At 37.6% G+C, this 19307-nt stretch overlaps 1 protein-coding gene across 2 annotated transcripts in view; it reads right to left on the bottom strand.

Moving 5' to 3' along the window:
* The window catches only part of LOC121312722 (docking protein 6-like), a 106955-nt gene that overhangs the window by 19255 nt on the left and 68393 nt on the right, over window positions 1-19307 (bottom strand). The window contains exons 5-7 of one of the 2 annotated variants that reach the window (XM_041244432.1): window positions 11294-11483; window positions 5692-5830; window positions 3648-3765 (exon numbers count right to left, since the gene is read on the bottom strand). In XM_041244432.1, the coding sequence (XP_041100366.1) occupies window positions 3648-3765; window positions 5692-5830; window positions 11294-11483 (447 nt within the window). The remainder of the gene's footprint in view (window positions 1-3647; window positions 3766-5691; window positions 5831-11293; window positions 11484-19307) is intronic. The other variant, XM_041244433.1, reaches the window with a different exon arrangement.

The following is a 19307-nucleotide window of genomic DNA, read 5'->3' as shown; positions in this document are numbered from 1 at the left end:
ATATCTGACTAGAAACTGATTTGTCACAGATCACTACTGAAATACAATGTTTCACCAGCAGGTGTCACACGTTGCAGATCAGGCCACAAAAACATACAACGAACCTAATATTTCAAACTATTTGTGGCGAACAACATATGTTCAGTATACTGTAGCTTAATGCTTTACTGTACCGTTCAGCTCAGTAAAACAGAAATAAGTAAACATTGATACTTCTATTGCAGCGGAATCAAAGGTGGTGGGACTGCTGTTTAGGTATTTTTCTTTAAAAAACAAACAAAAAACCCCAAACATTACTGATATTATCATTAATAATATTAAGACAGCTAAATCTGCTTAATATTATTTCAGAGGGACTGAGTAGAAATGTTAACAATAGTCAGAGTTAATATAATAGGAATTTACTAATAATCTGGCAAAATAAGCATTTCTGGCTACCAATAACAATCATTTAAAAAATAAAACCAAAAAAAAACCATAAAAAAAACAACAAAAAAAAAAACCCGGCATCACAGTTAAAATTACTTTTTTTTTTTTTTTTTGACTGTGATTTACTGTGCACTATTTTTCATGAATATGAGGTTACAGTAAAATGTAATTTATTTAACCGGAGTGAGAGCAGACACTGCAACACCGGAGTGAGAGCAGACACTGCACAGTCAGCATGCATGGCAAGAAACGCGGTCCTGCACGCAGTTTGAAATAATATTACGTGGGGTGCAAATCAGCTGAATAGCCTGTACATGTGATAGATGTTAAGCAAAGTGTGCCAATAACTAAAGTGATATTATCAGGGGCTTGTTTCCATTGACTCCCGTTATATTCTGCCCGGGACAATATGGCGATAAGTGGGGTTTGCTGTATTTATTATTATTATTATGATGATGATGATGATGATGATGATGATGATGATGATGATGATGATGATGATGAAATGTAGGTGAAGACATATTTTAGAGTGAACCCTTAAGGCATTTCAGTCATTTCATGTCTTATTTGCCATTAACAGTTCCAAGTAAAAAGTTTACGAACACTGATTTTCTGACAGATAACCGTGCAGATCTTTTTGCTATACAACAGCGTTAGTGCACTGATATAGTGGTCCACATCTACTTTGTTGATTTCAGTCAAAAGAATCATTAATCTTAGATGAGTGTTACTCAAATAGATGTTTGCTACTGTATGTATAATGTCCACTGCATTCCCTTTTAACATTTACTTAACTTAATATCTGTTATGTAACGTTTACACTCCATCTGTGTACACAATGTGTATGAAAAATTACCATGGTAAACTTTTAAAAGGGTTGGAATTTTGTATTAGAAGTTGAAAATTCCCTTTTAAAAATATATACATTTGCGTGGAGTGCAGGATGCACCCTATAGCCTGGAGATCGCAGGCTCGAATCCAGGCATTGCCGACCGTGACTGGGGGTTCCCAGGTAGGGAGGGATTAGGTCGGCAGGGCAATCCACGGTTCACTGCGCACCAGCGACCCCTGTGGCTGATAGGACGCCTGCGGGTCTGCAGTGGAGCCATTCAGATCTGGGTTGTCCTCCGGCACTATGGGTCTGATGGCTTCGCTGTGGATCCGGAGTGCGGAAAATGCCGGATTGGCAGGAGCTCGTTTCAGAGGAATCGTGATTCAGCCTCCATTTCCCGAGTCGCCGGGGGGTTGCAGCGGTGAACCAGGATTAAAATAATAATTGGGCATTCCCAATTGTGGAGAAAACCAGGGTAAAAAATATTGGCAACGGTTACATTTAAAATAATAAATAATAATAATAATAATAATAATAATAATAATAATAATAATAATATACATTAAAGTGAGATGTATCCTAGCTGATGTGATAAAGACATAAGAAATATATTGGACAAAGTTTAATTGCAGAAGCTGTGAATGGTTGTGAACTGGGCGTGTTGCTTCACTTGATGCTTAGCTTTGTCATGACCGACACAGCGATTCACACTTTGGGGGGAGGGGCATGGTGTTTCATGTAGAAAGTGAGGTGAGTGGGGGAAGGCGAGTTGTTACTAAAAGAAACATGCAATTTTTTCTTTTTATAAAAGTCTTATCAGTGTCTTTAAGCTAAGTGATTTACAGCCTTTCAGTCTAGATCACTTGTTCCCAACCTTTTCTCTGCCGCGGCACACCTTGATACCTTTAACTGTTTTCCCAGGCACACCACCATATTGTCTCCAAATGAACCCACCCTCTAATAGCCTCGGTTTACGCTGTTTACCACATTTGCTGTTCCTCTAACATCATTAACTTTATTGTTCAGACTGTGACAAGTATTTTCAATCAACTCACACTTCACACCAATAAGACACTAATTAATAGAACACATGTGTTTGTATGATGACCAACAAATAATACAAAACTTGTACTAATCAAGAAACATCACCTAACGATATTATTGCATACAAACCCCTTCACTTTGCCAGTCATGGGGGCTGCCCCATCGATGAAAACACTGATACAATCTTTCCAGTGAAGTTCTCTTCCCCAAGGTAGGCTGTTGTCACACTGAATATTTCCTCTCCAGTCATGTTACCTGGAAGTTCTTTGCAAAATATTCTTTGATACTATCTCCGTCAATGTACCTTACATTAGCCAAGAGTTGAGCATGGCCACAGATATCTGTCGAATCATCAAGCTGCAATGCAAATTTTCCTCATGATTCTAATTTTATCTGAAGGGGGAACTTTCAATTTCCTTGACTGCTTTTGCATCTAACATTACTCTCACAATGTATTTGCATGCTGTTAAAATGTATGTCTCTGCGATTGTATGTGGCTCTTTTTGCCTTTGCTCAGCGACCACGTTGCTTGCTTCCAGCGCTTTTTCGGAAACAGTTGCACAATCTGTCATCAATCGCGCTTACTTTTCATTCTGATCCCTCAAATGCTTGAAAAAATGTAATGTCATTCTTGGCAAGGGATGAATGTTTGCTTGTAAGGTGTTGTTTTAACTTGGTGGCATGGTGGGAGAGTTTCACCCCGCACGTGAGACATTGTGGAAGAGGGAATGATGTAAATGATGTAAATGATATTCCATATTGCAGATAGCTCTCACAGAAGTATCGGTTCACCACTTTCACTTTCTTAGTTTCATGTTCAGCTTCATCACTGCAAGTAGATGTGGAAGCACCAAAATCTCGTTTCTTCTGGGCCATAAATTTGAAATTCATCTCTATAAATTTTGAGATTTGTAAGATTTGAAAAACAAGTGACTCCCTAATGGCAAGTCCACATGAGCATCGCGTAATGTTGTGTCTGTCAGGTACACCCGGAAAGCAACGCTGCACAATGCCATACGGTTCCAACACTAATACAAGGGAAGTTTTTTTTTCCAGTTTTTCAAAAAATTCTACGGCGCCCCTGTTGCCTCAGAAACACTGGTCTAGATTTTAGCTCATAGGGGGCGCTACATTCATATGAAGCATACCTTTTCAAAACAAATTTACAACTCCCTTTATTTATTTATTTATTTATGCTTTAAATCTTTTCTATCACACCTTTTTTAATCCCACAAACAGCATTTAAATAGTATTTGTATCAGCAAAACTTTGTTTAATAAGTTATTTCAGATGCATCCGGTATAAAATAAGAATTATTGTCAGAGTTAGAATCACTACTCACCTTGTAAACTGTAGATTTCTCCTACACTGTTTTGTCGGGTGATGTGATGCCAGTATGCACTGCGAGGAAGTGATATTGATCTAGATAATGTTGTAGTTTCATTTGAATTGGATTGTATCTGCAACAGGAAACACAATATTTGGTGTTTAAATTGGTACAATTTCTGTGAAGAATTAGCTCTGTTGTTAATCACTCAGAACACAAGGCTTCTTACTAAATGGAATCAGTCTTGCATTCAGTTTCCTCTAAGAATATGGGTCCTAAATGCTTTTCAAAATGCATAGGCTGTCTCTGGTTTTGAAACATGTAACAACTTCCACAGGCTTACTTGCATTGACTAATGCAGATTGATTTCTATAAAGTGTTTAGTCACTTCTTAGGATCATTGTAATAAAGCTCTGAATTATTTTTCCAAAATGATATAACACATTATCATCATTCAAACCACTATAAAACACCCCCACACATTTATATTGTTTGCATTTACTCAGTCTTAACCTTAAGATACATTTTGAAGCTGATGTATGAAGAGGATGGATGCATTTGCTAGTCCATTGCAAAGATAATATGTTATCAATACAACTTTATAAAATAAAAAGAATACTCTTGCACTGTTCTCTTCATAGGTGTGACACACCTATTTTATTTATAAAAAGCAATGCACTTTTACAAGTAGCCTATTCAAAGGGCAATTGGTGTGATGGAGTGATGGAACCTTTACATTGTATTTACTTAATATGACTTGGAAGATTAGCAATGGTTTTGGACTACAATCAAACAGTTTGGATGAGGTTTCAGTTTAAATACTCATAATTACTTTAAAACTATCATTGGTAGTCTCCTGCCTAGACTACTGCAACTCCCTTCTGGCCACCCTCCCTGCATCTGCCACCTGTCTGCTCCAGCTCATCCAGAACTCCGCTGCTCACCTGGCGTTCTCTCTGCCTTGCTCCCCCCACGGTACTGCACTGCTCTTCTCACTCCACTGGCTCCTGATCACACTCGCATCCAGTTCAAGACTCTCATACTCGCCTACCAATGTCTTGACCAGACTGCACCCAGCTACCTTCAGACCCTCATCTCTCCCTACACCTCCGCCCGATTTTTCCGCTCCACCTCCACTAAAAGACTGGCTGTACCTCCTCTACACTCCCCTGCCTCCAGAGCCCCGCAGTGGTGGAACGACCTTCCTAAGGATGTCAGAACTGCCCAGCCCCTGACCACCATCCGGCGCCTTCTCAAGACACACCTCTTCAGACAACACCTGTAAAACTCAACTTTTCCCTTCTGGACAATATAGCACTCTGCCTTTAATGCACTTTAATTTATCTGCTTATCTGCATTAATTTGTCACTTATCTGTTCCCTATTTCACTGTATTTAATCCTGCACTTAATCCAATCTAATATTTTGTATTTCACCTGTACTCATATCTAACCCTGATGTAACTATCAACACTGTTATCTGCTCTTGAACTGCCCCAAAATCAAATTGTACTGTGTTTTGTATTTGCTCTTATTAGGACTGAAGTCATTGTATTTTGTATCTTGCTCTTAATTGTACTGTAATTCTTGATATGTATTTTATTTTGTATACAACTGTAAGTTGCCCAGGATAAGGGCGCCTGCTAAGAAATTAATTAATTAATTAATTAATTAATTATAATAATACTAATAATAATACGCGATTGTTTTGAATATTTTTGGCACTAATACCAAATTCCATTTAAATTCTTATTGCAATACAAGAGTGTTTGTATTGGTTTTCATTTATGAAAATTTCTCTTAAGTGCTATGTCCTGGGTGAAAAGGATCCCCACTGACTCAGGTTTACAGGTTTATGCCCATACAACATAAACAGTCATTAAAATACAGCAGAGTGCTTTGCAGGGGAAACGGGAACTCCTAATAACGCAAAACTGAATTAAGTGAAAATACACCCTATAAAATTATGTATATATATATATATATATATATATATATATATATATATATATATATATATATATATATATATATATATATATATATATATATGTAAATTACACCTGCCTTTTTCTCCATCTCCAGCATTAGCCTTTCGTGCTGCTCAGCAATTGCCAAGGTTGCTGAGTGGACTCGCTGGTAGATCATTTCTCCCTCTCTCGTCTGAAATGTGAATAGACCCTCTCCTGTGTCACACATTCTGAAATATCAATAACATTGAGATAAAAACAATGCCAGTATTGAAATGCTCAAGGTACTTTTTTTTTTATTCACTTTCTCGACCGCAGAGCAGAACGCTTGCAAAAGAAGGTTCAGGTTTTGAAGATTGTATTTCTCCACCGACCTGTGTAAGTCTATCTTTGGAGTGATGATAATGTATTGCTGGAATATGCCATGTTTTCATTACAACATTTTTGTTTTTACCTTCTTATTCGTTTAGAATTTGCTGTAGCTCATCTTCAACTGACGAAAAAGCGAAAAAGGAAAAGCCATTTTGTTTTCTTTCAGGGGCAAGGACAAGCACATCAGAGGTCAGAGCTGTTAATCTTTGCTATATTGACGCTATGAATATATACCATTGTTAAGGACTTCTGACGCTATAGTTCAAACTGACATATGTCACGTGATGGTATTTTAACGAATTAGAAGTCAGATTTTATAGCCAAGGTTTAATATTAAAAGATAGTGGCCCAGTCTACACTTCCTGGTTTTGCAACAGGCCTGCAGGTGGTCATGCCATGCATCCCAATGCTGGCACTGTGGGTATGCTTTTGTCACTTTGGAGTAACTATCCAAACAATTGCATAGGAATCATATGTATAAGTTTCCTTTTAAGGTGTGTTTGAGGGTGGGGGCAGTTTTGTAACTGGTTCAGGCTAGTAAACTGTATATATTATATGGTGTAGTGTACACTGTTAGTAGCATATGCTTGGTTTGAAAACAACAAATACAAAGGAATGACTCATATACAAACACCAAATGTTGCAGAGCTTTTGAAAATGCCCTCACTGTATTTAAATGAGTCTCACTGACATGTCAATGAAATGCAATAAATAAAAAAAAGATGGGTATAGCACAGGAGCAATTTATTAACTTGAGTTGCATGGGCCTTTTTTGTTCCATGAATGACAGTTTAATTAAGTCACGACTTACTGACAGAAGAACTGTGAAATATTTTATGAAGAAAGCTTTTGTGAATAGGGTCAATTGTTGTGAGTGACGCTGAGCCTTAGCACTTGTATATCATTTTTATGTGTAAAACAAATTAACTGCAATTAACTGAGGACTGCAGACTATTTTAATCCCAGTGATGCAATTACTGGATTCTAAATTTATAACTACATTATGTTGCACATTTATTTCATAATGGCCTAGTCTTTTCTGATTGAATAATCCATTCATACATTTGACTTTGTGTAAGAAAGATGAAAATAAGGTGAAAATGTCAAAGGCATGTTATATTGGTCTTCAAAACCAAGGAATGTGGCAAATCATCTTGATTAGCCTAAACTTTATATATATATATATATATATATATATATATATATATATATATATATATATAGTAAAGTGTAAAGTGTGTGTGTGTGTGTGTGTGTGTGTATATATATATATATATATATATATATATATATATATATATATATATATATATATATACACACACACACACACACACACACACACACACACACACACACACACACACACACACACACACACAGTGGCTTGCAAAAGTATTCAGACCCCTGACCAATTCTCTCATATTACCGAATTACAAATGGTACATTGAAATTTCGTTCTGTTTGATATTTTATTTTTAAACACTGAAACTGAGAATCAATTATTGCAAGGTGACATTGGTTTTATGTTGGGAAATATTTTTAAGAAAAATAAAAAACTGAAATATCTTGCTTGCATTAGTAATCAACTCCTGTGCTGTGGAAGCTCCCAGTTTGCACCGATGAAAACAATTACCTTACCATTGGCCTCCACCTGTGAACCATTAAAGTTGCTGTCACATTTTCTGGATAAAAACCCCACTGTTGAAGGATCACTGGTAAGGCTGTTAATCTGAAGGAAAATGAAGACCAAAGAGCATTCTACAGAAGTTAGAGATAAAGTAATACAAATGTATAGATTAGGGAAAGGGTACAAAATAATATCCAATTGTTTGAATATCCCAGTGAGCACAGTTGGATCAATAATCAGGAAGTGGAAGCTGCATCACACCACCCAGGCACTGCCAAGAAAAGGCCGTCCCTCAAAACTCAGCTCTCAAACAAGAAGAAAACTTGTGAGAGAAGCCACAGAGAGGCCAACAATCACTTTGAAGGAGCTACAGAGTTTAGTGGCTGGGAGTGGAGTAATGGTGCACCAGTCAACCATATCAAGAGCTCTGCATAACACTGGCCTGTATGGGAGGGTGGCAAGAAAGAAGCCGTTACTCAAAAAGTACCATCTGAAGGCACATCTGGAGTTTGCCAGAAAGCATGCGTTTGACCCAGCTGCGATGTGTGAAAAGGTTTTGTGGTCAGATGAGACCAAGATAGAGCTTTTTGTCCAAAACTCAAAGCGCTATGTGTGGCACAAAGCTAACACTGCCCATGCCTCAAAACACACCATCCCTACAGTGAAGCATGGTGGTGGCAGCATCATGCTATGGGGATGTTTCTCATCAGCAGAGACTGGGCATCTTGTTACATTAATATATAATAGATATATATAATATATATATATATATATATATATATATATATATTCTTTAAAATATATTTATATTTTCAAGGATGTGACAATTCAAGACAAATAATTAGTTAAATTGCATCTGGGTAATATAATTTATTAAATGCTAACATTTTAACTTTAGGCTAAAAAAATTAATGCAGATATTTAATGTCTTGTAAATATTTAGATTTTAAGGTAACAGCAGCTGGGGAAGATTTTGCAGAGACTGTATTCAGAATGGAAGAAGACACAATACACACCTTTTATTCTTACAAAAAACATGGATATTGTATATTGAAATAACTTTAATATATGTGCCAGCACACTACACTCAATACTGGTAAATCGTAATAATGAGAATCAGTGCAGTGAACATGCATGTGTCGTGATTATAGTCCATGATTGCTTACCATTATAGGAAAGTGTCAAGAGAAAATGCCACTCATGCTTTATCAAACCCTTACATCACTCTACTGTAAAACAAGAACATTTTAAGAGCAAGACATTTTGCGTTTATTAAAAATCTGCAAAATGAACATGCCATGAAATATAATATTCATGAAATATATGTACTGTATATTAAAATTTTAAAAATGAGTAATGGGTAATTGCAACAGCAGTTCTACTGTACATTATTTCTGGTCACGTGCACGCTCTCAGTTGCCATGGTGTCCGTCCCAAAGTAACTGGGTAGAACAGAACTGTTAATAGTTTTTGAATACAGTACTTACTACTTGGCAAACACTGTTGCAGCAGCAAATGTCATTCAAAATGATCTAGACAAGATTTAGAACTGGGCAGACACATGGCAAATTACATTTAATAGAGACAACTGTAAGGTACTGCATGCAGGCAATAAAAATGTGCATTATAAATACCATATGGGAGATACTGAATTTGAAGAAGGAATCTATGAAAAATACTGTGACTCAGAAATGTCTTCATCTAGACAATGTGGGGAAGCTATAAAAAAGACCAACAAGATGCTCAGATATATAGTGGTGTTGAATTTAAATCAAAGGAAGTAATGTTTAAACTTTACAATGCATTAATAAGATCTCATCTAGGATATTGTGTCCAGTTATGGTCACCTCGCTACAAAAAGTATATTGCTGCTCTTGAAAGAGTGAAAAGAAGAGCTACCAGAATTATTCTGGGTTTAAAAGGCATGTCATATGCAGACAGACTAAAATAATTGAATCTATTCAGTCTTGAACAAAGAAGACTACGCGGCGACCTGATTCAAGCATTCAGAATTCTAAAAGGTATTGACAATGTCGACCCTAGGGACTTTTTCGACCTGAAAAAACAAACATGGACCAGGGGTCACAAATGGAGATTAGACAAAGGGGCATTCAGAACAGAAAATAGACAGAAAACTTTTTTACACAGAATTGTGAGGGTCTGGAACCAACTCCCCGGTAATGTTGTTGAAGCTGACACCCAGGGATCCTTCAAGAAGCTTCCTGATGGGGTTCTGGGACCAATAAGCTACTAACAACCAAACGGGCAAGATGGTCCAAATGGCCTCCTCTCGTTTGTAACCTTTCTTATGTTTTTATGTACTTGATTATGTTAAATTACAGGTAAACATGCTTCTCCCCTGGGTTTAAAATACAACCCAGGAACTTCTGGCCCAAATGCAGAAGAAAGGCATCTGAAGAAAGAGCAGTAGCATCTGCCAGTGAAGAAAGGCCACTGAACAACCACGTTAAAATAAAAAAAAGGAAATAATAATGTGTATGACCCTTCAACACAAGTCAAAATAGCCAGGCACTGTGCTTGACTTTGATATGCCAATAATTATTATTATTATTTTTTTTTTAATATTAAGATTGTGATTTTGAGTCATGTAATCTAGCAGACCAAAAGTGCATACATTTGTTGCTGCATAAAATGTACCTCGAGGGGCATTAGCGAAATTAAGTTGCCGTAAAAGAATCCTGTTTTACAGTATATGTTAATTTAGAAAAAAAGGGTACTAACCAGAAACAGAGCATGAAAATACCAGTGTCAGCTCTTAGTGATAGCTATTTGATTGCTTCAGTAAATATTAACAATGATGCCTCAGTACACTTTCTCAAGCATGGCAGCTGGGGTCACGTCTGACTTTCTGACAAAGCACAGCTACAGAAAACCTTATTAGCCAGAGGGATCAATATTTTTCTGCATTTAGTAAAACCTTTCTGCATGTTGATTCTTCATTATCCTTCACAGCCCAGACCTACGCTTTGTCCTTGATGCTGATTTAATGCATTGTACAACTTCACTTTTTATTTAACTTTTTATATATCAAATAATTAAAACCCTTACTTGAATGCCTTCTCCATTACATTGTTGAATTATTCAATCACAGGCAACTGCCCATATTTGATACATGAATATATACCCATAAGCTGATACTCTCAATAGCATATGCTAAATACAATGTTAATACCTCGTTTCATGACAGTTGGTAAGCGGTTTTCCAAATATGCAAAAAAAAAAAAAAAAAGAAAGGATGGATGGATGTCTGTAACATGTTATAACCCAGGAAGAGCAGAACACAATGGGGACAATTCCTGCACTTAGAGGGGCTAAGAGGGTATACATAATGGTGAACGAATGTACAACTGCATCTAAATTATTGTACCATCCCACAATAACTTGAGCGGGAATTCATCCTTTTAGTAACTGTTTCTTGTTAACGTTAGTATTAACATAATTTTTCTTTTTTTACAATAAAAAAATACTAAATAGTTTGCCATTCTAAAAAAGTATTTGAAATATAAATAGTCTTGGAAAACTCTTATCTAAAATAAAAAAAAAAATAGAAAATACTAGTTGTATTTAAAACAGGTGTTTTGTAAATAGTAAAGTATATCCATGGCTTACTTGCTCAGTTCTTTAAACTATAACATCTCTGGCATTTCAGTATTATTCTCCAAAACCATACCTGCCAGATTCGAATGTGAACCACGTTGAGTCTCTTCCATATCTTCGAAGGGAGCTGAGAGGCCACATGACCAGCTTTACCCTGGCGTTATGAATGTCCCAGAGGTAAATGTTCTCATGTGTGATTTGCATAGTGCATTCCCCATAGATGTCCAGGTTTGGTGTAGGCATCAAGTAAACATTGAACCGTTCTGAAATACACAAATACAATTAAGTAAATTATTTTTTTACTGCATTCACACAGGTTGTAAATGACAGTCATTTAATGTAATGACCACATATGTTAATTATCTAATGCTATGAATTACAGAAATAGAATGCTCTGACAAATGTTGACTTTTTTTAAACTAATACACATTTTTCCTTACATGTTTTTTTTTTCATATATATTTTTAGCACTCATATTTGGAAGTTGAATTACTTTAATGATGGCCCAAAGCAAACTACTAAAGTACTAGTAGTATACTACTACTAGTATTGCACTACCTGGGAATTCACCTTTCTTGAAGAACACACTTTAGGGGTTCTATATATATATATATATATATATATATATATATATATATATATATATATATATATATATATATATATATATATACACACCATTTTTTTATGTTAATCATATATATACACACACACACACACACACACACACACACACACACACACATTACCACAATATAATGGTCATATTTCTGTTATAATTTAACACGACTGATTTGTATGAGACCGCAAATGGGAGCTGAAATCTGTAATATGAAATCTGCCTAAATAGCAGGATGGCCTTTGTACCAGTTAATTAATGAAGCATTGGGACCCGAAAGGGGGTCTGATTAATATGATACGATCATCTTGTTAATCACGCTGCCTGGAGTTGTCTTAATGCTGTTAAGCAACGTCTTAAGTTGATGTAGATGTAAAGTTAAAGCATTCTTTTAAATTGATCATTTTAAATAGAGATGTGTTAAAGTTGTGTGATGAGGAGGCTCTAGCCAATGAGAGTGCTTCCTCAAGCTACGCAGTTGTAGAAGTTTTCAGCATGGCTTTTTGACTGTAGGGATGCTGAAAGGCCCTGGCATAGTTGCAACATAGTTTGGCAGCCCATTCCCCAGCTCAGGGGTCAGAAGCCTATAGCAGCCCATTCCCCAGCTCAGGGCTCAGAAGCCTATGGCAGCCCATTCCCCAGATCAGGGGTTGGCAACCTATGGCTCGCAAGCCATACCTGGCTATTCAAGTAACCTGATATGTCTCTCTGAGTCATTCACAAATACGCAAAAAAAAAAAAAAAAAAAAAAAAATGTATTACGTATGTGACAGGGAGCGGGTTCGCTGGTTCCTGCACAAGTGTGTGTGTGCCTGTGATTCAAATCAGCTGCGATGCACAGCCGGAGGTGCGTTGCTAAGCAACCAGCTGAGTGGCAGACTGGCCCTGAGCTAAGATATACAGGAGTTCTGGATTGGCTGAGGGGCGTGCCTAGGGATGCTGCACAGAGCTCAAAAAGAGGCTGCACTACAACTCTGGGCGATTGTAACGCCACTGACACACAGATGGGATCTGTGTTTGTTTACATCTAAGCAGGGAGCGTCTGTTCTGCAGGAACTGCTACCACGGGATCCTTTAAACTGTAAGCCAGGACCGTCGGAAAAGCCCAGAGTCGCTGGGAGGCTGGGACTTCGGAAGCAACAGAACAGAAGTAGGTCAGCTTAGGGGATGTGGATCCCAGAACATTACAGAGAGGGTTACTATAGAGTAGTATCATCGCTGGTACCCTAGTGTCAGTTTGGTGTTCAAATTAAACCTGCGCGCCTGTGCGGCGTATCAACACCAATGCTCTGTGTCTGTGTCTGTGTTTTTCAATGACTACCCACGCATGTAACACGTCACCCTGCTACAACGTACTATTAGCGTCACAATCTGTAACCCTGCTTTTACTGCGTTTTTTTTCAGTTTCGAAGTGTAGTGTAGAGCTCTTTACATTAGTTTCATTTTTGAAAAAATGGCAAAAAGAAAGAAGTCGGATGAGGAACTTTTCTTTTCAGCCTTTGTGGAGAAGTTAGGATTTACACTTTGTCTCATATGCAGTTAACAAATGGCTTCAAACAAAAAATCGAATTTACAACATCTTATGACAAAACCCAGAAGGTGAAGGCGCAGAAAAAGCCCAGTGAGGAGCTGCAAAGAAAAATGAAAGCAGGGCAAAGTAAAAAGGCATGGTCGAATAAAGATGGAAATTTAAATTCAGCAACTTTCTCAGGCTCTTTAGAGATTGTTCGCAAAGGTAAGCTTCTGCATTGTGCTGTGTGTAAGTGGAAGTTCATTCCTAGTTTGCAGAATGAGGTTATCTTCACGCTCCAATTTCGTCAAATCAGTCATAAGAACATAAGAAAGTTTACAAATGAGAGGAGGCCATTCGGCCCATCTTGCTCGTTTGGTTGTTAGTAGCTTATTGATCCCAAAATCTCATCAAGCAGCTTCTTGAAGGATCCCAGGGTGTCAGCTTCAACAACATTACTGGGGAGTTGATTCCAGACCCTCACAATTCTCTGTGTAAAAAAGTGTCTCCTATTTTCTGTTCTGAATGCCCCTTTTTCTAAACTCCATTTGTGACCCCTGGTCCTTGTTTCTTTTTTCAGGCTGAAAAAGTCCCTTGGGTCGACACTGTCAATACCTTTTAGAATTTTGAATGCTTGAATTAGGTCGCCACGTAGTCTTCTTTGTTCAAGACTGAACAGATTCAATTCTTTTAGCCTGTCTGCATATGACATGCCTTTTAAGCCCGGAATAATTCTGGTCGCTCTTCTTTGCACTCTTTCTAGAGCAGCAATATCTTTTTTATAGCGAGGTGACCAGAACTGAACACAATATTCAAGATGAGGTCTTACTAGTGCATTGTACAGTTTTAACATTACTTCCCTTGATTTAAATTCAACACTTTTCACAATGTATCCGAGCATCTTGTTAGCCTTTTTTATAGCTTCCCCACATTGTCTAGATGAAGACATTTCTGAGTCAACAAAAACTCCTAGGTCTTTTTCATAGATTCCTTCTCCAATTTCAATATCTCCCATATGATATTTATAATGTACATTTTTATTTCCTGCGTGCAGTACCTTACACTTTTCTCTATTAAATGTCATTTGCCATGTGTCTGCCCAGTTCTGAATCTTGTCTAGATCATTTTGAATGACCTTTGCTGCTGCAACAGTGTTTGCCACTCCTCCTACTTTTGTGTCGTCTGCAAATTTAACAAGTTTGCTTACTATACCAGAATCTAAATCATTAATGTAGATTAGGAATAGCAGAGGACCTAATACTGATCCCTGTGGTACACCGCTGGTTACCACACTCCATTCTGAGGTTTTTCCTCTAATCAGTACTTTCTGTTTTCTACATGTTAACCACTCCCTAATCCATGTACATGTGTTTCCTTGAATCCCAACTGCGTTCAGTTTGAGAATTAATCTTTTGTGCGGGACTTTGTCAAAAGCTTTCTGGAAATCTAAATAAACCATGTCATATGCTTTGCAATTATCCATTATCGATGTTGCATCCTCAAAAAAATCAAGCAAGTTAGTTAGGCACGATCTCCCTTTCCTAAAACCATGTTGACTGTCTCCCAGTACCCTGTTACCATATAGGTAATTTTCCATTTTGGATCTTATTATAGTTTCCATAAGTTTGCATATAATAGAAGTCAGGCTTACTGGTCTGTAGTTACCTGGTTCAGTTTTGTTTCCCTTTTTGTGGATCGGTATTACGTTTGCAATTTTCCAGTCTGTCGGTACCACCCCTGTGTCAAGAGACTGCTGCATGAGCTTGGTTAGCGGTTTGTAAATTACTTCTTTCATTTCTTTGAGTACTACTGGGAGGATCTCATCCGGCCCAGGGGATTTGTTTATTTTAAGAGCTCCTAGTCCCTTTAACACTTCTGCCTCAGTTATGCTAAAGTTATTTAAAACTGGATAGGAACTGGATGACATGTGGGGCATGTTGTCAGTCCATTTGTGCAGTTTTGCCAGTTCTGTGCGTTGCTGAGCAAGGCTTTCCAGATTTGAATTTAGAGTGCAGAACTTTTCAACCCAAATGGCTGACTCCTTGAAGTCCAAATCTCTGCTTGAGATTCCCGGAATCACTGTCAAGTCCAGTGCTTCCACACATGTTTCATGGGGACAAATCATAAACTTGAACAAAGGGCTGTGTCTGAAAGTCCACAAAACGAGGCTTGAATGACATTAGCAGATCTAGAGTGTTGCTAGGATCCTTAACCATGTGTGAATCTCGAAACATGCGTAACATCTCAAAGAGAGTAATTCTGCCAGTCTCCATATCTCTGATAACAGATTCAATTTGGATTCAAATGCAAAAACTGTGTGCTGTAGAGACAGGACAGTGTTGCCCTTGAAGATTAACATTAAGTCCTGGTGCGTAAATCAGCGAAAGCTTAAAATGAGACTTTTCTGTTGTTTTGACAAAAGAGCAACGCATCCCTTGTGTTTCCCCATCGTGCTGGGCACACTGTCAGTACACACTGAAAGATGCCTCCCTAACTGGATCTGCTTCTCGCAAATAAAATCCAAGAGTTTTAAGTATGTCTTTGCCTAAGCACTTCTTCTCATACTAAGTTGCCACATATATCGCCCAAGAATACACTGTTGTATTAAAAAAAAATGAGATATGTAGCAGAACTCATATTTGCTATTTGCTGCTTGCCAAACTGATCCGCCATTATCACAGCACGACCATGAACTGTTTTTGCAGATAAAGGCATATCTTGTATTTGCTGCAAGATTTTGTTTTTGTTGGTGAATTTTAGCCATATTAGGCATACAGCTCTTCACATATTAGGCATACAGCTCTTCACATATTAGGCATACAGCTCTTCACATATTCATCATCAGTGAAAATGTCAGTTTTGCTGTCTTGACAATGTTTGGTACCTATATGTGTGAACAGCCATTTTCCCACTTGAATCACAGCAAAAACAATGTATGCTCAAGATTAACAGAAGAAAGCCTGAATGCTTGCATGAAGCTGAACTTGACCAGCTATGAGTGAAACGATGTGGCAGCATTAAAGAAGTGTACGGTAAGTACAATAATCAATTACATTTTTCCCCTTTAAAGTACATACAATTTGTGCGTTTATGATTGACTCTTTGCAGACCACTCTTTCTCTCTGGCTCTCTTGCACATAAAGGTTGCCGACCCCTGCTCTAGCTTGTGGACCATGGGCTTGTTTCCTGTGCGACCATGTGTCGGCTCAATGAGCAGAGCACCCTCTTGTGGCAGTTATCAGACGTTTTGTTAGGAGTGAGCAGTTTCAATAACAGGCAAAGTCGCTTTAAGCGAGTTTTGCCATTTTGCATACATTTTTTAAAATGTAATTATTACTATTGTATTTTTATAATGTAAACAAAATGACAACAAAAACATTACTTATCACACATGTGTTGGTCATACAAATCCATATCTGAAAAAATCAGTTTGCAGCCACCGCACAATTCAGGTCCAGCGAGACAGCTCTGAGCTTGGCTCTACTGTTATGAAGTGCTCGCGGAATGCACATCGTTCAATAGGAAAAGCCATGTAACGCCCTGAGGCGCTCTACTCACTGAACGCAGTCCAGTGTTTGCAAGGCAACACATGGGAAACAATCGTTTGCGCCTTAGTTATGCATTCATCAAAAATACAAATCTTGTTTCAAAAGCAGGCATCAAACATATGAAAAAAAGTCAAATGGATTCTTTCTTTTTTAATATGAATCAACAGACCTTAGAATTCATACTGTATTTGCTACATTATTACTATAATTTATTTGAATCTTGCAAATTCCCAAGGACACTGGTTTAGTTAATTGTGTAACGTCTTCATTAAAAGCAATCAGATTGGAATTATTAACAGCTCAGTTTTTCTTCCTTTGCACATGAACATTTAGGTCTTTTAATGGGGGGGGGGGGGGGGGGGCAGCTGGTAGGCATTACACTGTCCTAGAAAATATAACAGAAGCTTCTTTACATTGCAAATTATTTTAAAAGCCCGAGTAGGGTTCCCACCTCTGATTTACAAAAAACCGGGACACCAGAGTCATTTCGTAGAAAAATAAAATAAAAAATAAAAAAATCATATTTTGATGACATAATGTCCCAGGAAGTCTTACAAATTTCCCAGGACAGCTGCCTCAAAAAGAGAACAATCCAGGCAAAACCAGAATGGGTGGCAACCGTAAGCCTGAGTGCATTCATCATTAAAATTGATAGCAGTTAATTATATCTGTAAGCTACATGTCATCTAAGTGGAGCAAGCAATATAATATAAAGCTATTTTAGAATATCATCACTATTTTGCCCTGCTAACAGAGATTTACAAAATACCAACCTGTAACAGAAAACGAAGGAATTTGAACTGTAAATCTCCCTCCCAACCAGAAAGGGCGCTGTGTAAAGTTGGTGGTATGCTTCCTCTTAGATGGACCATATTAGGGGGAGCGCGTAGCTGCACGTACACGACAGGACTCCCTTGCAATCAGCCCATGGGGCAGACAAGGATTGGAGAAACCGTGGCGACGGGTTGTTTGCAGGGAGGAGTTTTGTGGTACAAAGTGGAAGCAGCTCTTTCAGTGCCAAGCCTTGCACTGAAACGTAAATCATCAGCCGGAGCTTGTTGTGTGGAATTACATGTTTTATTTTTGTTTGTTGCAGAGGAGGACTGAGAAGAAAGGGTACTACAGCCACAGAGCCAGCACACACCCCTGATTACAATTCTGAATGCACAGCACCGACATGCACCACGACTCTCCCCTCGAACTCGTGGTATACTAATTAGAGCTTTAGTGGCAAGTGATTTTCAAATGAAATGTGTAAATTAAATCAATCCGTTAATGCTTTGAAATTGAGTCGATGAGGTTGTTCATAAACACATTTCTTGTTAAAAAGATTAATTGTTACAAGTCACCTACATCACTTTCTGTCTCAACGACTAGATAAGGGGAACTCATTACTCAAAATGCATGTTAACGAGATCACAGTTATGGAAACTAGTACTAGCGTACAGGGAGGCTGCTCTCCCACCAGCAAGCAGCAGCCAAACGGAAAAAAAAAAACATTATGTGAATATCTATGTTGTGTATAATTTGTAAACTTCATTTAAAATTCTACATTTTTTCATGCAGAATGTACATTGATTTACAATTATCTGGTGTGTGGGTAAAAATCGGACGGCACGGATTAAAAACTTAATTGATTAATTAATTAATTAACAAAAATAAAAAAAAAGAAACCCCACATATGTTTTGCCATAGCTTACTATGTACAACTTTTTTAAGCAACATTTCCTGCACGCCTGTTCTCCGTTCTTGTGTGGATAAGACACAGCTGTTAAAAGCCAAGGACACATTGCAAATCCGCAATCACCTCAGGAAACTTTATTGTAATATCTAATATGCCGTTTTCTATACCAAGATTTCAGTTGTATAATTCAAATTAAATCTACAGTAGAGGTCAGCTGTCATATAGTGTATGTATGCAGAATTCAAATAGGCTACAGTTAATTAAAACCCTCCTTTAATAAGTGGAAATTAACTTCTGATAAACATGGATTTGCTTTTAAGTTCCCATGCAAACAATAGAAATAGTTGCAAGAAGCACTGCTCGTTAAGATGTTACCATAATTTCGGAAATCACATTAGGGCAATTATTAATAATGAAATAGGCATAATGACTGCTTGAAAACGCCAAAATCAATGCTGCATACCGATTTCTTGATTATTGCTGGAGTTACTATTTACAACCTTTTGAAAATCCTGCCCATCAGGTCCTCATAAATGCATAATTAATGGACAGTACCTGATGCACATTTGTATATTGTTACATGCATATAGCCAATGCAATCTGAAGTGTCTATAGATTGGTGCACAATGAAGTAAGTTATCATGTACACTGTGACAGATGAACAGACACGATCACTGCATAAGGATCCTCATTTTACAATAGCATTATTATCCTCCACTCTGGTCA

This window comes from Polyodon spathula, chromosome 3, assembly GCF_017654505.1.
Source record: "Polyodon spathula isolate WHYD16114869_AA chromosome 3, ASM1765450v1, whole genome shotgun sequence".
Taxonomy (NCBI): Eukaryota; Metazoa; Chordata; class Actinopteri; order Acipenseriformes; family Polyodontidae; genus Polyodon; species Polyodon spathula.
This window is presented reverse-complemented; position numbering and strand designations above follow the sequence as displayed.